General features: G+C 47.0%; 2 protein-coding genes across 4 annotated transcripts in view; both read left to right on the forward strand.

The window, feature by feature from the left end:
• The window catches only part of stim1a (stromal interaction molecule 1a), a 29,702-nt gene extending 17,236 nt beyond the window's left edge, over nucleotides 1-12,466 (forward strand). Inside the window, exons 8-13 of one of the 3 annotated variants that reach the window (XM_056610928.1) lie at nucleotides 1,197-1,374; nucleotides 4,186-4,353; nucleotides 4,446-4,546; nucleotides 6,016-6,248; nucleotides 8,233-8,629; nucleotides 9,182-12,466. In XM_056610928.1, coding sequence (XP_056466903.1) covers nucleotides 1,197-1,374; nucleotides 4,186-4,353; nucleotides 4,446-4,546; nucleotides 6,016-6,248; nucleotides 8,233-8,629; nucleotides 9,182-9,719 — 1,615 coding nt within the window. In that variant the 3' untranslated portion in view covers nucleotides 9,720-12,466. Of the gene's footprint in view, nucleotides 1-1,196; nucleotides 1,375-4,185; nucleotides 4,354-4,445; nucleotides 4,547-6,015; nucleotides 6,249-8,232; nucleotides 8,667-9,181 lie in introns of all 3 variants that reach the window. The other 2 variants (XM_056610926.1, XM_056610927.1) reach the window with 2 other exon arrangements.
• A 306-nt stretch (nucleotides 12,467-12,772) lies between these two features.
• On the forward strand, nucleotides 12,773-22,319 carry LOC130405550 (protein sel-1 homolog 3). Its single transcript, XM_056610703.1, has 23 exons — nucleotides 12,773-13,583; nucleotides 13,691-14,168; nucleotides 14,381-14,507; nucleotides 14,601-14,722; nucleotides 15,041-15,156; nucleotides 15,246-15,307; nucleotides 15,766-15,898; nucleotides 15,979-16,114; nucleotides 16,215-16,352; nucleotides 16,436-16,644; nucleotides 16,983-17,162; nucleotides 17,411-17,530; nucleotides 17,987-18,126; nucleotides 18,369-18,432; nucleotides 18,775-18,948; nucleotides 19,289-19,416; nucleotides 19,690-19,773; nucleotides 19,892-19,982; nucleotides 20,202-20,289; nucleotides 20,374-20,483; nucleotides 20,667-20,794; nucleotides 20,896-20,998; nucleotides 21,365-22,319. The coding sequence occupies exons 1-23, from the start codon at nucleotides 13,533-13,535 to the stop codon at nucleotides 21,455-21,457; spliced, it is 3,075 nt and encodes a 1,024-aa protein (XP_056466678.1). The 5' UTR covers nucleotides 12,773-13,532; the 3' UTR covers nucleotides 21,458-22,319.
• Nucleotides 22,320-22,804: the final 485 nt, after the last annotated feature.

Raw genomic sequence — 22,804 nt, forward strand, 5'->3', positions numbered from 1 at the left:
AGGACTCAGGTTCACCTGATACTGAGTGGTTCAGGACTCAGGTTCACCTGATACTGAGTGGTTCAGGACTCAGGTTCACCTGATACTGAGTGGTTCAGGACTCAGGTTCACCTGATACTGAGTGGTTCAGGACTCAGGTTCACCTGATACTGAGTGGTTCAGGACTCAGGTTCACCTGATACTGAGTGGTTCAGGACTCAGGTTCACCTGATACTGAGTGGTTCAGGACTCAGGTTCACCTGATACTGAGTGGTTCAGGACTCAGGTTCACCAGATACTGAGTGGTTCAGGACTCAGGTTCACCTGATACTGAGTGGTTCAGGACTCGGGTTCACCTGATACTGAGTGGTTCAGGACTCGGGTTCACCTGATACTGAGTGGTTCAGGACTCAGGTTCACCTGATACTGAGTGGTTCAGGACTCAGGTTCACCTGATACTGAGTGGTTCAGGACTCAGGTTCACCTGATACTGAGTGGTTCAGGACTCGGGTTCACCTGATACTGAGTGGTTCAGGACTCGGGTTCACCTGAGTGGGCTGACAGCTGTGTCTTCATGTCCTCCTTCCTGGGTTCAGGCCGCTTCCTGGAACCGGTCCAGTGCTCTTTGCCTTCTACACGTTAGCTATTGTTTCCGGGGTTGCCTTTCTAATGCATGACTCTTTGATTCCATGTTGCTGTCTTGCGTGTCCCAGCTGGTTATAGAGCAGGACAACTCTGAACAAGAGTTGTCGGTTCCGCTTCCTCAGTTTTAACAAAGTATTAAAACTGAGATCCAGAGTGGTTTATCCTCATCCAAAACCTATTCAACAAAACCTTTTTGATTTTAATCACGCCTTATTCAACAGCTTTTTATTCATTAACCACGTAATGTTTTTGAGAGGGAGAGAGAGAAAGTGAGAGCGGGAGAGTTTCGATTTTGTACAGGACTCTGGGAGTTACTGATCGGTTACCAGCTTATTTAGTTTTAACAGTATTAATCGTGGCAATTCATGACGTTTTTTTTTTTTTTTTTGTACCTTGACAAGTAGGACAATCGCCGAGAGATTTATGTTACAAACATCTAGGAAACGGATTCACCAACCCCTATGATCCATAGAGAGAGATAGAGAGTAACAGAGAGAGCGGGAGAGTTTCGATTTTATACAAGACTCTGGGAGTTACCGACCGGACTCTATGTCTGTCCCCCCCCCCCCCAGGCTGCAGATCGCCCAGGAGGAGCACCGCACGGTGGAGGTGGAGAAGGTGAACCTGGAGCAGAAGCTGAGGGACGAGATCAACTCGGCCAAGCAGGAGGCCCAGCGGCTCAAGGGGCTCAGGGAGGGCACCGAGAACGAGCTGAGCCGCCAGAAGTATGCAGAGGAGGAGCTGGACCAGGTACTAGGGCTGCTCGAGTATGGAACAAAAGATCATAATCACGGTTATTTTGGTTAAAATCACGAGTATTCAAACGATTATTTTTGAGTTTGAAAACATGACGTATTTATTCAGCCCAAAATGTCTCTCCCATAAACACTTTGGCTGCCTCTGAATACTCATACTTGACTGCTATATAGTAGCCATTTTGTTGTACGTCACAAATATAGCGCTCCCGAATGCTCAGTACGCATTGTGTAGCAGGCAAAAAGTTTCCGAATGCGTACTACCGCCACAGTATACAACGGTAGGTCACTTCGCTATCCCACAATTTAGCCGGAGTCTGGTAACCGAAGAAGAAGAAAAAATAATCTAGATGGCTGACCCGGCACCACCAGCAGCGACTCCAGCTAGGGTCAATTATCACAGGCGACTTTAATTTTGCCGGCATCTGATGTGTAGCACACAGAGGGGAAATACGTAATCTCCAAACATCCGGTGGCGTTTCGGTGGTGTTCGGAAGTGTTCGGAGGCGTTCTACGCAAAGCTGTAGAACGTACTACATTAATGGTCAAGTAGTAGACACTGAAGAGAAATAGTATATACTTAGTTACAAAGGGTGCATCCGAATACTAAGAATTGAGAAATTTCGCCTTAAAAAAATACACAAAATGGTTAAATAGAAAATCTTCAAATTTAATTTAATGTACAGATATGTATCCAGCTCATATACACTTTCTATAAAACATTTAATTAAAGATAAAATAATAATAATCGAAAACTCGATTATATTAGTTTTGTGATTGTTTGACGCTAAAACCGAAATCAAGACCAAAATTTGATCAATCGCCCAGCACTACCAGGTACCGCTTCTGGTCGGCCCTGCCGCCGTGCTGTTACGCCCTGGTTCCTTATCATGATAGCGGGGGATAGTGACAGGAAGAGACGTCTGCTTTCTTTAAACGGAAATCTACATTGTGTGTTTGTCGAGGTGTGGGGAGGAGGTGTCGTCTAGTGAAGAGACCACGGGGCTAACCATCTCGTCTTGAAGCAAGTATATTCTGTGTCTCTCTCTGCTGGGCTGTGCGGCATATGTCTCTCCGGCCTGGGTCATTCGTACAGCAGGTTTAGGCTTTTTCTCAGATGGGACGTTGCATAACACGCCCACTCAACTCTTTGTCTATTAGGGAACTGGCAGGGAAAGGAAGTGAGGGTGCTGCCCACATTGGCAGCCTGGCAACATGTGTTGCATGGAGCTCGGTTTTCACGGACTACCACAATGAACCTACAGCGCCGCTTCCACCTGGTTCACAGTTAAAGGGGAACCGTCTATTTTATAATGTAGTAGCTCTAGCTATTCACGATCGGTTATTTTAGTAAAAAGTGAGCCTGACCTTTCCCCTTTAAGGAAGGTTTGAGGTTTTTTTCCCCACATACTATTTTGAAGACTGGATACAGTCATCGTTCACGCCTTCTTGAAAGGCCTCTGGAAACTGGCCGGTCGTTTCGAGTTTATAGCGATGTTGGACACATGTATTATTGTGATCTATCTGTCCGGCACGACCTAACAGTGACCAATGCACTATGCTCTCTGCTCGTCAGTTTTAGAGGAATGTGACTGAACTCCAACCCGGCGAACCACTCCGGCTAGAGTGTGCGCATGAATGACCAATTCAACAGTATTTAGAGGAAATGGAGGAATTTTAATGTGGTCTCAATGGGAACAGCCTATTTTGGGGTCAACATTGTTTTTGACGTTTTTATTATCGTTGTGGTAACATTAAAATACGCTACGTTCTAGGGGTACCGTAGACGTCATTGAATCAATATATGGAGCTGTTGGTTTTAACAATTGAAAATAATTGACCTGAAGCAGACACTTGTTAGATTATCTCGTTAACCTCTTGTTGTCGAAACACTACTTTATGGCAAGTGACACCTGTGTCCCTATGTACCTTCTTAGCGGGGATTCTAGATGAACTGAAATATGTATACATTTTTCACTCCCTGCTGAGGGCGACAATATAGAAGCAGCTATATATGTAATGAATCTTTTTTTCTAAAGGAAGATATTCTTGGCTCTCAACTGTTTTGAGTGCAGTTGGGCGTGATTGTGTGTGCTGCAGGCAATCAACTGTTCAATGTTTGCACTGCACCTGATTTAAAAACTAATTTGAGGATGTCATTAATGTGAAAAGGAGCAATGCAGCTTTCATTTTCACTGCAGGGGAGCTAGCCAGAGAAGTATTGTGACGGTATAGCCTGCGGTACTGTTTTACCTGAGAGTTTCACTGCAGCATTGAGATTTAAATTGACATTCTTCAACAGTTTCCCTCCTCATGTCACTCAGGAGAGTTTGGAACAGGTCATTCACAAGTTTAGTTGGACAGACTTGCCGTTGCATGATGACTGCCTTGTTGACATTGGGACAATAATCGTATCACAATTTCATTAGTACCCAGGGTGGTTGCTGATCAGAGAGTAGCACAAAAACCTGTTGAATCAAAGTGTATTAACATATGGTTAGCATCCGATCAAGCGGACCGTCAACATCGTTAGCACACTGTTAACACACTGTCAAGTCCCTCAACGCTGTTGAGCTTGTTGAGAGAGGGTGGTCCGGGTGTTGGGACTCCATAGGCGGAGGGTAGTGTGTTCGATCCCCCTTGTGTGCAGCCACGGTAGGCACCATGAGCAGATGCCTCACTCCGACCCACGACCTGCTTCCTGACGACGCGTGTTGAAAACGTGGAGGCCACTGGAAGCCCCTTTGGGTATAAGAGGCTACAAATGAGCTAAAGGCTGAACCTTCCCTCGGGTGTGTGTGCGTAGGTCCGCATGGCTCTGAAGAAGGCGGAGAAGGAGCTGGAGTCCAGGATGAGCTGGTCGCCCCCAGAGTCCCTGCAGAAGTGGCTGCAGCTCACCCATGAGGTGGAGGTGCAGTACTACAACATCAAGAAGCAGAACGCAGAGAAACAGCTGCTGCTCGCCAAAGAAGGAGTAAGTCCACCGAGTGACAGAGAGAGAGAGAGGTCTCTGGTTTTAGCTGTGCTGCATTTTTTACAAATTTTTGGGAATGTCGCCTTCTGTAGGCTGAGAAGATCAAGAAGAAGAGGAACACTCTGTTTGGGACGTTCCATGTGGCCCACAGCTCCTCTCTGGATGACGTGGACCACAAGATCCTGTCAGCAAAGTAAGCCTCCACCTGGAACTTTAACTGATAAAATACTTAGACAACTTCTTTAAGTTGTATACACAATTTATACAACTTAAAGAAGATGGAATGAGAAAATCTGGTATTGTAATCGCTTGAGCCGCTGTCACATTTATTTGTACTGATTGCATACCTGTTACATCGTGTTGAACATCATTTGCTCTTCCTCTTACTCTACAATAGTACAGGCTAGTCAGGGGGGCAAACACCCAGTACCGGAAGGGTTTCTGTTTGTCAAATTCGGTGCTAATGCTACCAGTCACTCCTTGCATCAAAGGGAAGTTTTGTGTGGTGGGGTTGGTTTAGTTTTATGGAAGGCTGTATCAGTTAAATAGCAATCTTTTATGTGTCTATGACAGGGAAGCCCTGGTAGCGGACACTACACGATAAAACACATGACGTATGAGTTTAAATGAATTCAGCATAGTAGATAGTGTTTGCGGCATGCCCTGGTTTTTACCGAGAATACAATTTGTTTCTGCTGGGCCACAAGGCTGTTTCAATGTACAATGAAAGAATACATTGTTTAATCTGTTTACAGTTATAGTTCACAGTTTTAACTTTAAACTGTCAATAAAATGGAGGTGCTCTCATGGCTGCAAGTTCCCCCCACCAGTTTCTCTTCCTGCAGCAACTTATCGATATAAGATATCCACACTTCCTTTGTGGTTTCACCGCAGCCTTCCTCCACTCACACATGACCCACTTACCAAGGCTGATGCCCCTGTTCTCTCTCCTCCTCCTCCTCCTCCTCCTCCTCCTCCTCCTCCTCCTCATTCTCTCTCCTCCTTCTCCTCATTCTCTCTCCTCCTTCTCCTCATTCTCTCTACTCCTTCTCCTCATTCTCTCTCCTCCTCCTTCTCTTTGTCTCTCCTCCTCCTCATTCTCTCTCCTCCTCCTCCTCCTCCTCCTCATTCTCTCCTCCTTCGACTCATTCTCTCTCCTTCTCCTCATTCTCTCTCCTCCTCCTCATTCTCTCTCCTCCTCCTCATTCTCTCTCCTCCTCCTCCTCATTCTCTCTCATTCTCTCCTCCTCCTCCTCATTCTCTCCTCCTCCTCATTCTCTCCTCCTTCTCCTCATTCTCTCTCCTCTTCCTCCTCATTCTCTCCTCCTCCTCCTCCTCCTCTCTCCTCATTCTCTCTCCTCCTCCTCCTCCTCCTCCTCCTCCTCATTCTCTCTCCTCCTCCTCCTCCTCCTCATTCTCTCTCCTCCTCCTCCTCATTCTCCTCCTCCTCCCCTCCTCCTCATTCTCTCTCCTCCTCCTCCTCATTCTCTCTCCTCCTCCTCCTCATTCTCTCTCCTCATTCTCTCTCCTCCTTCTCCTCCTCCTCATTCTCTCTCCTCCTCCTCCTCCTCCTCCTCATTCTCTCTCCTCCTCCTCCTCCTCATTCTCTCTCCTCCTCATTCTCTCTCCTCCTTCTCCCCCCCTCCCCCTCCCTGGTCTTAGGCAGGCGCTGGGCGAGGTGACGGCTGCCCTGCGGGAGAGGCTCCACCGCTGGCAGCAGATAGAGATCCTCACCGGGTTCACCATCGTCAGCAACCCGGGCCTGCCCACGCTGGCCTCGTCGCTCAACCTGGACGCCAGCTTCCAGGGCGGCCGGGCCACGCCCCAGCACTTCCTCATGTCGGAGGACATGGACGACATGGACGAGGACATCCTGCCCCCCGGGACCCTGCAATGTAAGGGTTCCTCCAGCGAGTCACTGGGGCTCAGCCGGAGACTCACCAAAAACACCAAGCACCTCCAGGGGAAATCCAAAAACCTGCCGTCTTGAGGATTCCCACCCGGGGGTTTTGTGTTTTTGTTGTGGTCCACTATGTGCTGGTACTCCTCCCCTTCCCCGTTGCTAAAGGGGCTGCTCTGTGGGGGTGGGGGGGGGGGATCATGTTTGTTCAGTGTGTAATGTGTGAACTGTAATTTCTCGAAATTGTGTCACACTTTTTTTTTACACATCTCCAGTGGAGTGTTTACTTGTTGTTACGTTCGGGATAAAGCAAACCCTGTGTTCGGCTCTTCAGTCGAGGTGATGCGATACAAAGTCCTGTGCTCACGATGATGCTGTCTTATGCTTGTCGTTTTTGCAAATGAAATTCTGAAATATACATGCTTTAAATCTGATCCCGTTGTGCTCGCGTGTTTGAAGTGTTTGTGTGTCTGAGCAATTGCTATCGGCAAAAGGTGCACCCCATAACGACTCCACCCCCACAACACACTCCAGTTCTATAGATGTATGAACCAAAATGCAGAACACACACTGATCGTCTAATCAGCCCGTAATGAGTTCCTAAGGAAAGCTTACTTACTAAACGTAACCCTGATAGTTGGTAGTATCCACACAACACACGCGGTGTGACGGGAGCGCTGCCGGTCAGGGCTTGACCCCGGTTCAGGAGGACTTGACTTACAGCAGCACGGCTCAGCCCCCCTCCCCCCCCCCCACCACAGTAGTGAGTACCATCACGTCTCTTTAAAGAACCACACCTCGATGAAGCTTATCACCCTCTCTCCGCCCCGCCTCTCCTCCTCCCCCTCTGCCCGCACCACCTCTCAGGCCCCTGGGTTCCACCTGCCGTCGTGGGCCCCGCTGCAGACCCCACCGGGCTGCCACCAGAGCACTGGGCTGGCCGCCTGCGGCCCCCCGGGGTCAGGCGGGCAGCTCCAGTGAAACGATTCTGGGCTGCAAAAACCCTGGCACCGCCACAAATCGCTCCCCCGCTTCTCTTCCGACACAAATGTCTCCTTCTCTCTGCTTGAGACCACCACCACTACCACCACCACCACCTAAAATATATTGTTGACCTGGACCCCACCCTGTATCGACTCCGCTGAGCGGGAAACGCTCGCTATGAGGCGATCTGATCTGAACCCCCCCCCCCTCGCCACTACCATCACCTCGGCTACCTGCTTGCACAAACCAAGAACAAAGAGTAACCAGATATCTAAAGGAACGTCATGGGCAGAGCTCGCTCTGGTCTCAAATAAAAGATGGCCCGAGCTCTGCTTCCTGATTGGCTGAAATGGGGGGCAGGTTTTCAACTAATTGGCAAGCGGCAATAGAAGGAGCAGTGTTTGGTCTGATGGAAGTGTCTGATTACTCTTTCAGTCCCCCCCCCTGGGCACTTCAATGTGTTGGCCCTTTCCTTTCCGTTTTCTTGGTGTTAATTCTGTAATAACACTTTTCTTTTCGATTATCTAATCCCACAATGACTCTTTTTTTTTTTTTGTACATTCCCTGCATTAAGTGGAACCCAATATAATAAGGGGTATATCATTTGTTTAATTCAAAGTTCCATCTTTTTGATTACCCTGCAATGTTCATCGTAGGAATAATGGGTGAAACGCAGGTGATGGGATTTCAGTCAAATTAAGCACAAATCCAGTTCTAATATCCCCCACACACACAATGTAAAGCGCTATGGGGGTCTTGGAAAGAACTCAAATAAACATAATGATATTGTAATTATTATAAAACATACAATCATCCTAAAAAAGAAACAATTAATTCCTTCGTTAATTATTGGACATTATCTTTGCCACGCTCCCTTACCGACTGAAACCTCTGCCTGGTTTTCCTCATCCCCACCTGCGGTGATTCTCCTCGTTTGTGTGTGTGTCGCCAAGCGGTGTGTAACCCCTGTTGTTGTTGTTGTTGTTGTCCCACAGCTCCCAGTATGATGGCCCTCCGCCAGCGCCACATGGACCCCCACCTGGCCATGGGCTCCCAGAGGTTGGTAGAGTCCCCCCAGCAGGCCGAGGGCCCCCACCACCCGTCCCGGGGGCCAAGGGCCACCTTCAGGCAGTCCCGCAGCCAGTCCTTCGGGCAGTTCGAGGCGCTGGCGCTGCCGCCGCTGTCCTCGGCCGTGTCTCATCCCACCATCGTCTGCTCCTCCGCCTACAGCCCTCCGCCCTTCTCCCCCCTCTCCTTCTCCTCCTCCTGCCTGCCCAGCTCCGTGGGGGGGCCCCTCTCACACCCCTCCTCCCATCTGTCTCACGCCTCTTTCAGGCCGCTGGACGCCATCCCAGACTTCCCCTCGCAGGACGGCTCTAACGGTGGCTCCGGGTACCCCTCTGCACACGCGTCACCGCGTCCGTCGCATGTGCGTGGGTGCTGCTCCCCCCCTCTCCCCCTCCCCCCCCCCCCCTTCCTCTTTCATTCTGTTTGTTTGCTTCACGCTGGTGATGTCATCGCTCTGTGTCAGCGGGTTCTGATCGTTTTACGGGGTCTGTTCTTCACTGGGTCTGCACTCCCTCTCCAGGGCTATCTATCTGCTAAAGGCTTTATCTTCTGTCCCCCTAGCTTTGCAGCCTACCTGCTCCCGTTGTTCATTCTGTGGTTCCCCCATCACTCATCGTTGTTTTTATTATTAGTCTAGTCCATTGACTCCCATTTTAAAAGTGCCTCCCCAACCGCCTGCCAGTCTAACAGCGAGTGTGGAGTTACCGTGTAGCGGCTGTCCCCAGGGCGTTAAATGCTTGGCAGGAGACCCAGCGGCCTCGGAGTAGACGTAGCGTGGGCTTGGCATGGGGGTTGATCACCACTTAATCGCCTTTTGCTAATGTCTATTTCCAAATGTGACCGAACGTCTCGTTTCCCTTCCTTCCTTCCTCCCAGGGATCTAAACCGCTCTGACTCGGACTCCTCCCTGTCCCTGTCCCAAGTGGGCGACCGCCTGGCCATCTACGGCTCCAAGGCCCACCTGGTGAAGCCCACCTCCCTCCTCATGCACGGCCTGGCCCCCCACGCCGAGGGCCTGTCCGCCCTGCACGCCCACACGCCCAACGGCGGCAACCGCGCCTACGAGGCGCTGAGCGGCGGCGGCGGCGGCGGGCCCCACGACGCCCCCCCCGTCTCCGGGAGCCCCATCCTGATGAAGAGGCTGTACGGCATGGAGAAGTCGGCCAGCCTGGGCGAGATCCACAGCATGTCGGTGTCGGAGTCGTCGCGCTCCTTCAGCCCCAACTCCACGGAGCCTGACACCCCGTCCCCCACCGGAGAGCAGGCGGCGGCCAGGGGCGGCAGCCGCATCCCCCAGCTCTCCAACAAGAAGAGCCCCCTGGAGGACGACAGCGGCAGCACGGGCGAAGACACGGATTCCGTCGCCAGCCGCAAGAAACACACCTTCAAGATCTTCAAGAAGCAGAAGAAATAATAACGATGATGTTGTTGACGTCGAGGGCCAAGGGAGAACTGAGAGAATGTTTTTGAAGTCGTTTTGGGACCGTTCGTTGTCGTCCTGTTTTCTGTTGGGTTTTTACCGTTCTTAGTTTTTTTCTTAACGGTCCAAAAGGATTGGGGGCACGATATGTGGCCGTTTGCGTCTTTTTCCGTTGGGTTCTGATTTTTTAAGGAACTGTGGGAGCAGCTGACAGCAGTGTGAGGTTTTCCTCCGTCGCCTCCGTGTATCCCAGGGCAGGGCTGTGTATATCGGAATGTAAAGTACTATTTATTCAGCAGGAAGCGGTGCCAGTCAATCCAAGGGAATCAAATGTCCTGATGTTTAGTCTTTATTCTTTTCCTTATTCTTGTGCTCCGTTCGATATGGGTTTGCATGTCTTGACCTTTGACCTTTGTTTGGCTTATGCTTGGAAGCTTTCGGTGTTCGCTTGGTTCTTCCGTCCCCCCAGTCAGCTAAGTCCTCACTCTATAGCCTTTATTTGTCCTTATTTTTGTCTTTACGACTGACTGTTTAGCCTTCACGACTATGCTAGGCTTCAATTTGTTTCTGTGGTTTCTGTGTGGATACTTATTTTTCAACGGAGGTTACCAGCTTTATATCAATTCACATTCTCACCAGAGGAGGAAAACGACACATTTCGAGTTATGTATGAAGTTTACTACTGCTATGATGAACTGAGGAGGTCGGAGGTTTTGTAACTGCCAGTAGTCACTCTGACTCATTTGATAAAGTGAACATGTGGACTACAACCTTAAATAAGGATGTGTCACCCAGGTAGCACTCCCAACCATTATTGGCCCTGTGTGTTTTTATTAAGTGATATCATTTACAGACGTGAAATAAGAGCATTTTAACCAAATATATGAATACGTTGTTCCTGTGTGGATTAGAAAATTGAAAGTGAGAAACCATTCCCCTGAATACGACCTTTGGTTCACTGAGAGGGTAAACTTTTTTTATTTCAGTCTGGCTCTTGCTTTTATATCCGAAGGCCAGCGGAGTGCAGTTCAAGCTTCACAGTCAAGGATTTAAGTTAATGATCTTCTACTGGGGGGTTTGCCAGGTAGGCCTAATAAGGCCACGTTTGGACCGGGAGGCCTTGTTCGGACCGGGAGGCCTTGTTCTCAGTATTGTGATCGGGTTTTAAATACACTTGGACGTAATAAATGCCATGTTACTATACAGCCTACAAGCTGAAGTCCATAAAAAATTAGACGATTAATTTAATACAGGATTTATTTGGTGGGGGTTATAACTCTTCCAGTGTGGGTACTGTGCCACAGGCTTTGTGTATGTGTGTGGGCAGTTGGCAGACTGTTCTGCTCCCCCCGTTTATCTGTCAGGGTCATTTAGGCAGGCATGGAGGTTTGTCCTGAGAGCAGCGATGATCAGCGTTAATCAGTGAGGAGCCGGGGCCACTAAAGGGCTGAAAACAAACACGAGGGCCTCCCCTCCTGAGCACACTGACGTCACTTCATATATCGCATACGTTCAACGTATACTCCACGGAAGTGTGCAAAATGAATGACCTTCTCATGATGATTTCCCCTCCACGCTTGTAGCGAGTATTATTGCCAAGCTAAATACCAATTGTTTTAATTGTGTTTTAGTGGCAGGTTCAACGTGACAAAAACGATATTATTTCCATACATGTACAAACGCGACCTCTAGAGGTTGTTCCGGGAACATGCAAGCTGGCTTAAAAAAATAAGCCAATAATTTTGAAGTGCCAAACTGCTATTATTGAAATATCGATGTTAAATAATATATTTCCATGTATAGCTTGATATGCTTTATTTCACAGGGAACAAAAGAAAGCTTCATACATGTGAGCTTAAGGGCGGCTTTTTGCTTCTCTTTTAAAAGGGGAGAGCACTGTCATGGGTCAGTTAAAGGGTATTAATGTAGTTCGTCAGATGTGTCGCTTTCAATAAAAATGTTTACCTACATGAGAATCAGCAAAAAAAAACAGCAGAACTTTGTAATACAAGACAGACGAGACCACAGCAGGATATTTGGGCCAGTATTTCTCCGGCAGTTTGATACCAGAACAGCACTATGCATCGTTACCATGAGTAGTGACCTGTAGTGGGAGACGAGACCAATGGGGGAAGGTCTGTTGACTCGGATTCTCCCATCCACACAACCCACAAGTGCTGCAAATCACACCGTTGAGTCCTCCATGGCTGGCTCGTTTTCTCAAATCGGATGGTATGGACGGAAAGAACTGTTTAAGAATTTTAGCTTAACCAACAGCTGAGAACAACACATTTCCTAATGGTGAAAAACGACAACTTTATAAACGTCATTTGTACCTCTTTTTGCACGACGAAGCTATAAGTGTCCCGTGAGTGTGTGTCGATCTGTGTGCGCCCCGTCTAATAATAATAATCTTGATGCACTATAAACGGTGATGCATGTCCACATGTTGTCCAAACCTGGGTTGGGTTCGAGGAGTGATTGGGTCCCTACACCTCTCTCTCTCTCTCTCTCTCTCTCTCTTTCTTTCTTTCTTTCTCTCTCTCTCTCTCTCTCTCTCTCTCTCTCTCTCTCTCTCTCTCTCTCTCTCTCTCTCTCTCTCTCTCTCTCTCTCTCTTTGTTCCTCTCCTTTTGAGCTTATTTATGAACACATATATTTGTACAGAGAAAAAACAATAATTTTGCATCTTCTGTAATGTTTCACGACTTTTATGGCACTCCTGCATGATAGCAATAAACTATTTTGAATGAAACACGAGATGGTTTTGTTAATGGTCTTCACATGCTACACTGAACATATATGAGCACATATTATACTTTATGTTTATAGTTTATATATGGAAATCAGTCCATTGTCCACATATATTAAAGGAAAATAAGGTCTTGTTTCACATGATTGGGGAAGATATTCATCTGCACACACAATTGAAGCAGAATTGAAATGAGCAGCTATCACTATGGCACGCACAACTCTCGTGGTCCTTCCTGCTGTCATCAGGCCAATTGCGCATCCCCCCAAACTTGACGCATCTGTGGCTTGAAGGCACAAAATAAAAACTACAATTCGGAGTGGCACACCCAGGTGTCTACCATCTTAGGAGCACCTGCTGGGATCATTCGTTTGATCAGTTTCTCCATGACTGCTGTGATCATCCTGTTGATCAGTGTCTTGATTCCTCACACCTGTCCAGGAGATGGAGTGTCTCCACTCACTAGCAGGGATCTGAACACATTTTTGGGCTGTGCTTTATTCGACTAATAAGCTCTTTGAGCACATAGACAAAATCATGACCCTTTATTTTAACTGCTGTAAAAAAAGCAATGTTATAAATTGTTATTATTTTTGTTCATTTCTACATGACTAATCAGATGGCCAGTGTGAGGGTCAGAGTTAGTTTAAAAGCTTGAATGAAGCTCAAAAGACTGATCCTTGATCTGTGCGTGTTTTTGAGAACAGAAAGCTCATCCCGTCTCTGAAGTTGGTTGCACCTTCTAAAGCTTATGTGTGCTCAAACTGGAGGAGCAGGGTGGAGCGATGCATGGTTCAATATTGACCCAAGCACTTGTTCCAATTAGGCGAGGCAGGATGAATTCCGGATCTGGAGCTTCTGTTGTTCTCCAGTGTTTCTCTTTTCTGTGAAGTAATGTTCCAGCAAGCGTAGACTGAACAGTTTTATCCTATTAAGTGTTTTTAAGCTGATTGTTTATTTGTTTGAGTTTATTGTATTTGTTATGTTGTGCCTGGAACCATAGTCTACACTTTAATAATAGTTTTGAGGTAAAGGAAAACAAGCAATTTGGATTACCATGGGCTACCCAACGTTGTACCAATGTGTGCACTTTCTCATCAGTCTCCAGGTAGGTAACCTTCCATCAATGCTTACAATTCAAACCACGCGGGGGTAATCGTTCCATGATTTGTTGGTGTGTCTTCTGCTCCTCACGTTGTCCTCCTGGTGAAACAGTTTGCTTGGGGGGTGGACAATGTGGCCCTCCTCAACCCCCCTCAAGAGCCTGTAAACGGTCAGCGGTTGAGGGTGCGCTACTCTTGTGACGGCCATGCGCTGGTACGTGTGGACTGCTTGGTGACCTTCGACGATGGCCTGAACGCCACGTACCGGTTGGGCCGCTGGCGCTGCGACCCCGGCCAACCCAGGGTCCGAGCTGTGAAGCTGGGCTTCCCAGACTGGCTGGTGTACCGAGGGGACGGGATAATCCCAGGGACCCACTGGGTTCAGAGCAGCATCCTGGTGGCCTCACTCCGGCGGCCCGGCCAATCAGAGGGTGAGGATGGGGCGGTCTTGGTGCAGGATCTGGCCGAGTTGCAGTCCGTACCCCCTCTCAGTAGGCCCCTGAAAAAGCACGACATCTGTCCCTCTTGGGGCTCACGGATGATTCAGCTGGCTTGGAACCCTGTACACTCCCAGTGCACAGAGGAGAAAGGTAAGACAAGTGAACACACACACATGATCTTCAATACAACCGTTTGGGCAATTGAAGTTTAATCTGTGAGTTTGTTTCCAAGATTGCATTTTAAGCCAATTCATTTTTTTAGTCCTGGACAATATGTGCTCAACAGAACATTAGCCGTTGTTCTGAGAAGGTGTTTGGTGTGTTTAGCAGCGAGTCCTTTAACATACGTCCTTCGCTCGCAGAGACGGTGAACCTCCTCTCTTCCATATATGCCTCAAGTGGGGAGAACTTTGGGCTGACCAAGTCCCTGGGCGTCTACAGGAGTGAGGTGCTAGAGAACACTCGCCTCAACGGCGTCTCCTATCCATGGTGAGAAGTAAAAACTATCCCGTCTACCACTACTGAATCATGACTGAATCTGTGTCAACTGACCAGGGCTCATTGGTTGTTGTGTGTTGGCAGGTGTATGTTTTCCGTTTGGCTGTTTGTGATGAGCCACTGTGACCAACGAATGTGTAGCGTCTTCCATCACATAGACTCTGACAACAACTACGTCACCCCCGTTATATTCCTCACACGGAAAGGTAAAGGCAATGGTGTCGTGGTGGTCAGGTCCGAGTGTGTCTGGGTGCCATCCAAAAATGTCCACACTCTGCAGCCTGCCAGTAGGCATCCTAACCACCTACCTTCTTAATGACGCGTATCAGAATTCACTGTTCACTTCCTTTTGGATAAAAGTGTCTGCTTTAAGGATAAAATTGGTACCAAGAGTTTTACTCTTTTTGAAGTATTGGCATCTTCTGTTGTTTTCAGGCAAGGTAACGGCTGAAAAGAATTGCATGTTATTTCACCAACTCACACTAGCTCGAGTGACGTGATTATCTCCCTTCTGATGTCTGCAGGTCAGCTCCACTTCCAGATGAACGGAGAAGCGGGGGAATCTTCGGCGTTCCTCAGTCTGTTCACTGTTCCTCTACGCCAGTGGTGTCACCTGAGGGTGGTACTGCGTGGCCGTGCTGTGGGTTCCCTCTCCCCGTCATGGGTTTCTGTGGTGATGGTGGATGATTTTAAGATGTTAACTCTTTGTCCTTCCTTTTGATCCTCCAGGCCTCCATCAACATGGCGTGTACGGACGGACATTCCAAAAGTGTTTATTCTACAGAATACACGTACGATAATTTAATATTTTTGTCTCTGTATGAACTATTCTAAAACAACTTTAGCCCCAATGTGGAATATAATGAGCTTTATATAAATATAATCTATTTGTGGTTGAACACCAGGAGGGTAAGGATATAGTGGGGAAGATGTTCAATGGCTCAAAGGTTCTTTGTCTTAACATTATCACAGTCCATCCCCTACCTTCTCCTTCACAACTTGAAAAAGCACAACTTGTGCTTTTGACTAAATAGAAGTCAACAGCAGGGTTGTTCTTAAAAATAGTAACATTGTGTAGCGTCTTATCCTAGCTATCCGTGTTGTATTCAGGAAATGGGTTAACTTAGCGATTGTTAGTTCTCGGCACTTATTTCTATGTACCGAAAGATATATATTGTTGTTTCTCTTTCTTCTGACTACCGGTAATTTACTTATTGTAAGAGTCTTATGTTGTCTTGGTCTTCTGTAGTTTCAAGCATTCTGTAGTGCTGGATGACACAGAGGGGTATTTTGTGATTGGAGGAGGAAAATTCATGAGAGGTGTTGATGGTTATTATGGTCCTGTGGTGTATCACCGAAACACAATACCTTCAACCAGCAAGGTATGGTATTTACACAGCTATGTCAATATTGTGTGTGGAATTTTTGCTACACCATTCATGATGTGTTTCGTCATTTGCAGGATGAAGTCGATATTCCTTATCTTCTCAACCATTTAAACCTGACCAGGTGGTTGAACACCTGTCAAAATCTTCAGAATGACATGAGGGACACAATCAATGGGTACTCTCTGGTGGCCAAACAAGAAGCAGAAGCTGGTAGTGTATTGCAAATAACGGCCATAAGATGGAGCCAACGTAACTTAAAATGTGTACTCTCCAAATGACAATATCAACTTCTACTTATGGTGTGTTTCAGAGAGAAATTCTGGCGATTTTTACTATGAAGGTACGAAAAATATGCGATTATTAAAGACACACTGTGAACCATGGGAAGCTGGTACACTCAAGAGACGTCAAGCTGCAAACGTAGCTAAACTACTGTCTTTAAAACATGGTATGGATTGACAAAGTTGAGCAATGATTTCCTTTGTGTGACAGATGTACATTATAATTAATTCACTCTACCCGTTCACGCAGGAGGAAGGTCAGAGGTCAGTCTGGCATCGGTGGGCAAAGCACTTTATTCTTTAGCACTTTCCAAACTAGAGAAATCTGGCGAGGTTGAAGCGGTCAGCAGAGTTTTACCGCTGCTGCTCCAGTCCGGCTGTCTGGGAGAAAACCGCTCCCTCCACATGGCGGCCGTCCTCTACAACGCGGGGCTCGGAGTCCGCAGGCAGCCCACCAAGGTGTGTTGGGGGTCGGGGTTGGTGAGATATCAAATAGGATTGTAAAATCGAGAGTTAGCATATGTCGATCTTATCCATGTTGAAAATATATATATAATTTGTATTTTCTTCTATTTTCCATTATAACAGCTGTATATGAAATACAATTTATATTTTTCTAGGCTAATGCTAACGGATTTCCTATTTACAATATTTAAAACGTTATCTATTAAAACATTTTTTACACAATTTATTAATCTCCATCATCTGATTATGATCATGTTCCCCTTCGCCGAGCTCTATCCCCCCCGCCTATCCTACTGAGTGTTCCCCCTAAGCCCTGTGTGTGCTCCCTGCAGGCCTGGCTCCTGGCCCTGCTGGGGGCCCAGCAGGACTCCCGGCTGAGCCTGATGCACCTGGGACGGGCCCACCACCAGGGAGACCGGGGGCTCCCAGCGGACCAGGACCTGGCCTACGCCTACTACGGCAACATCGCCAAGCAGTCGTCTTTGGACCGGCTGAAGACGTCTCCCGAACAGGTAACCTCACCTCGGGGTCCCTTTAGGTCCTTTTGTGGGGGGCCACCATCCCTCGTGGCCCTTATTGAACACAGCACTTGGTACAACCTCGGACCAGATGTGTTCCAGTGATAGTGGTACTGCATTACGTTCAGTAGAAAAGATTCTTGTATATTTGGGTTTATATCTTCATTGTTGAATGCACTTACCCCTGTCGCTTGGGACAAGAGGGTCTCTCTTTAATAAGTGTTGTGTGTTTGTGTTCCCAGGCGTTCGTGGAGGCCATCTACCTGACCAACGAGGAGGCGCTGCGGCAGCAGACCAGTGAGGACCACCACCTCTTCCAGTGGCTCAAACTACAGGCGCACAAGGGAGCCGCCAGTGCTGAGGTGTGTGTGTGTGTGTGTGTGTGTGTGTGTGTGTGTGTGTGTGTGTGTGTGTGTGTGTGTGTGTGTGTGTGTGTGTGTCACATTAGGAGTGATGACATGCTGCTGATGCATTTCAAGTGGTTAGGGTGTTTGAATCCCAGTCTAAAAGGTTTCTTGGTTTGATCCCTTATGTCCACAATATACCAAGGGATCCTGGAACAATGCATGCAATATAATGAGATTGATAACTGTCCTTTTTGGGAACACTATAAAGTTCTATCTTGACTAGGTGTAACATTTTGTAACCTTTAGCCAGTCAGTTTGTGGCACTTTCAGTTGCAATGGGACGAAGTAGTCGGGGCACAGAAAGAAAAATGGATGCAGGTCGTCCCAAACTCGCGTTGTCCCTGGCAACCGTTACCATAGCAGCCCTGTGACAATCGCTCTGGCCCCCCCCCCCCTCTCCCTGCCTCGCAGCAAACGATTGGGCGCATGCTGTTCTGGGGCCAGCAGGGGCTGTCTGCAGACACGGCGAAGGCGGTGAGGCACTACGAGAGGGGGGCCGTCCGCCTGCAGGACCCCGCCTCCATGTACGACTACGCCATCGTCCTGATGCAGGTCAGACGCCTGCGCACTGCCGTCATACAAAGGACATACACGGGCATATGTTGCTTTTGCAGTACTGTACAGTGCTGAGTATAAACTATGCCCTCTTTAGCTAAGTGGAAGTGTATTAATTGGTGTCCATGGGTAGTATTGACTGACTAAGAGCAGAGTTATTACTATAATTACGGTGACTTTAATAGATGGAGCTGGGGCTCCAGGTTGCAGACCCCAGAGTTATTATTCTGTGTTCAACAGGGCATTGGGTTAAGAAGGATGTCCCGAGAGCTGTGGCCTTCCTGAAGAGAGCCAAACAGCAGGTTGGATGAAGCCTTTGTACCGTTTAAAACCAACCTTTCCTATTGGGCCTGGTCTTTCTAATGTTGTGGAAAATCCCTCCCTGAAAACTCACACGCTTGGGGCGCCGCGGTGCGGTGGCTCACCGGGTAGAGTGCGTACCATTAGTCCTTAACGCAGCGCCCCGGGTTTGATTCCTGCCCGTGGTCCTTTGCTGCAGGTCTATTGTCCTCCCCCTCTCTCTCCCATACCTTCCCGACCTATCTCACTCTATCTCACGATCATAAAAAAGAATGCAAAAATATCTTTTAAAAAACAAAACTCACACAATTCAATGTATCCCGAATCCTCTCCCACTTTGACAGGGTTTCGTACCCGCGACCAACGCCCTGGCCTGGTACTACGAGCAGTTTGAGCGGGACTACAAGCGGGCGGTGGAGCTGTGGGAAGAGGCCGACCTCCTGGGGAGTCCGGACGCCGCCATGAACCTCGGGGTCATGTATTCCCAGGGCCACTACCCTGGGAAACCCGCCAACAAGGTCAGGCGCACGCACATGCATGCACACACATATACACACATAGCTTCTTATTTTTTTCGTTTTTCTTTAGCTTTTTTCTTCTTTTTCTCACATGTCTTCTAGATCCTAATCAAAACATAATCCTATCCCAATCAATATTTGACCGTAATATTAATGTCCCTGTGAATGTACGCCCATCGCGCCACACTAAGGCCTTAGCAATAGTGAGACCCTGCACCGACACCTTTTTTAGTTTTTTAACATATACTTTTTAAAATATCTATAGGTTAGCAATCTGCTCTACATAACAGGCGACCGCGAAGTTTGGATCAACTTTCCTCCATTTGTGTGTCACACGCAGTTCATGGCCTATAAGTACTACCTGAAGTCTGCCCAGAGAGGTCATTTGAATGGAGCGATCCATCTGTCTGAGTTGTGGACCAGCGGGATACCCGGCCTACTGCAGCGACGCCCCGCTGACGCCGTATTGTTAGCTGCGGGTCTTTCTCTTGTCCTTTAACACATCAGCATGCTAATAGTATTGTATAGCATGTTCTAATGTTAAAATGGTATTCAATTAAAGTATGCTAACGTGTCAAGTTGATATTACATTATAACATGCTATAGCATATTTATATGCCATTACATTATAGTATGCTACTAGTTGTATGTATTCTATTACATTAAAGTAGGCTATCATGCTATTACGTTATAGCAAGCTAACATGTGAGCATGAATCAACGCTTATGTTGCTGTCTGCAGGTGGTCCAAATGGGTGTCTGAGCACAATGGATACCTTGGCATTGTTCTAAGGAAGGCCTTGAAGTTCCATCTTAACAACGAGAGGTGCATGTCTTTATCGTGAAAGCCTCAACTTGATTTTATTCTAGTTTATATTTTACTGATTTATAATTTGCCAGAAAGAATCACTCAATGAATGACGGGTTTCCTTGCTTCCTGATAGTCTGATGTCGTTGTTGTACTACCTGATGGCTGCTGAGTCTGGATATGCTCCCGCCCAGTTCAACACCGCCCATATATGTGAACAAAACAGCGTGAGTTAATACAAATTTAAAGTTGTGTTACATTCTAAAATTCTTTATTACATTCTAAGATGCCTATAGTTATAGTCGGCAAGTCATTCCACTATTATGTTGCGTCTTAATACCTGTTTTCGCCCTGGGTTTTTTACCTCAGCGTCCCAAACCACGTTGAAACTGTATTAAAAAAGGACCTGACCTAATAGTGAACTATTTTCTTCAATGCGGGAACAGGAAGGATTTCTGGATCCTGTTTTTGCCGCCCATTGCGTGCTGAGATACTACAACCTGACGGTCCACTCTCAGAATCCTGACACCAAAGGTAAACAAATAAACCAACAGCACCTGTATTCACCTGTGTATGGTTTTTGACCAACCCATCACCCTGTGGGATCTGTTTCCTCAGCCCTTATTAAACTGGGGGACCTGTTTTACGAGGGACGCGTCGCAGGACACAAAGACATGGACTCCGCTGCCCAGAAGTACAAACGGGCTGCACTCATGGAGGATCCACAGGTAGTTCCATTTACCTGAGGCCTCACTGGTCATTTAGGATACGCCTTTATCATTTCCAATGGACGCTCAGACCACTGGAAGTGGGGCAAAACTATGTTCCCATGAACTACACTAAACATGTTGCCAGGGAAACCAGAAAGTAGGGTTAGTGAACGACCTTCCATACATTTTCCTCTTCTCCAGGGGTGGTACAGCCTGGGTCTCCTCGTTGAGCAGGACTACAGGCTGCCTTTATCAGTGCTGATCGACCTGGGTCTCCCTGACCTCTACCTGGCAGATAAACACACACTGCAGGCCGCCATGTACACCAGGTGTGTGTGTGCTGCTACAATTGTATTTTCTTCTATTTTGCAATGCATTCCAAGGCCGGGAAAATCCTCGGCCAACTTCTCATCTTGATCCCGTGTTACAGGTGCAGGGACTCTGAGTCCACAGAGGCCTACTTGCCATGCAGTCTGGCTCTCGTCAACGTCTATCTGCAGTCCTTCCAGAGGGACTACAGCGCTTCACTCACGGTTAGTCTTATCCTTACAAACCTGTTTTATCTGTTCACCCCTGTTCTTCAGCAGCCACTGAGTAATTAGCTTCTGAATGTCTTATCAGTAGAAAATAACTACTATGACGAGTCTGCTTTGGCAAACCATGTGAACTTAAGTGCTTAATGTAGCACTATGCTGGTTATTTATGGCGTTGTTAACCATAGCCAAACCCTAGTCACACTATACCTAAGAAACCGTTTGAATCCTCAGGTGAGGCTCCAATTTTTTAAACGCAAATAAAGAACATTGACTATAATAAATGTTGAACACGTACGTATAGAACGTAACGTAGATAAGGAAGGACACAGCTGGTTTACTACTATGTTGTTTCTTCTTCCCTAGTTGTCCAGTCTAGTCGTGGTGGTGATTACAGCGCCCCCTATCGTCTTGTTGCTGCTAGCGTACCTCCGGGGGATTGGCCTGTCCCGACACTAAACCCTGCACCATCCGGCTAACCCCATGAACTAAAGAATTAATGAAGCGGCACGCAACTTTTTGCCTCTTATCAGTATGGTTAACTTTTTTAAAAACTCGTCCTCTTTTATATGTTTTAAATGTCTTTGTTAATAAACCATTTCTTTAATGTTTTTTTTCCTTTTTATACTTCGGCCTTGTATATATTTCAGAATATTTGTCATTTTACATAAATTACCCGTAGCTTTAATCCATAGTGTGAATACAGAGCCAGTCTGACGAAGCATCTTGTAATATCTATAAACAGATGGCTGCATATGAACACAGGCTACGTACTAGGCAACGGACCAAGATTTTGTTATGGTAGCATTCTGGTTTCCGTTTGTGGTTTGAGTAGTGTTTACGTCTGAGCGGGATTTGGTTGTGGAGAGCATTAATCTCGGAACGCATCCACTATCATCTGAAAGATTTAGCTTTTTATTAGCTTTTGTAAACATGGCCATTGTTCATAGTTTAAAACAAATGTTGAATAGAATAGTTGATTGAATCATTATTTAGGATTTACAAGTGTGACTGAAGAGTTGTGTAACCGTCTTAATCCGTGTGTGAGCCATCCAATTTTTAAATGTGTTAAAGAATCTCTAAATGCGTACTGAGATTTGTGACTGTTTACATCAATTTCAAGAATCTGTTGGCATAATCCAAATTGTAAATGTCTTTAACAGCTGTAAATGTGTATACGCCTAGTAGACAATCTGTGAATGCGGCCATAGATCAGTTTGGCTACACTAGTTGATTTCTAGACTTGTTAATCTCTACAAAAAAACAAATTTCCAATAAAAATACCTCAATTGTGGTCTTTCAATCATTAATTATGCTTTTTCAGCCTTCTTTTTTGGATGGTTTAACCTGCTCAATACACCATATGTATGGCAATATATTCTAAGGTTTCAAAGTATTTATGTAGTATATAGTATTTACTTATTGAACAGTGGGAAATATATCACTTCATTAGCCCTCTTTCGGAACATTTATTATATTTAATTAATAAAAAAGTCCCATCACTGACCAGCAGGACTCCCTGACTGGCTTCCCGCTGATCTGGCACCAGCCGGGCCAATCAGAGAGAGCCGCCATGGGTCCAGCAAATATAGTCCATGAGCACGTGTGGCGTGGTGGACAGAACCCTCTGGCTTGTCTTGCGAGACCAACAGCACCTGGTCCAGGTGAGACAGGACGGACTCCGTCACCTGGAGGACGGACACACAATACACACACGAACACACATGTATCGTACAAGATGCATTATTCAGAAATACGTTGGTCCAAACCTCGTTCACTCGTTTTGTTGTTATTTTTTTACTTTAA

The sequence above is a fragment of the Gadus chalcogrammus genome, chromosome 16, assembly GCF_026213295.1.
Source record: "Gadus chalcogrammus isolate NIFS_2021 chromosome 16, NIFS_Gcha_1.0, whole genome shotgun sequence".
Lineage (NCBI taxonomy): Eukaryota > Metazoa > Chordata > Actinopteri > Gadiformes > Gadidae > Gadus > Gadus chalcogrammus.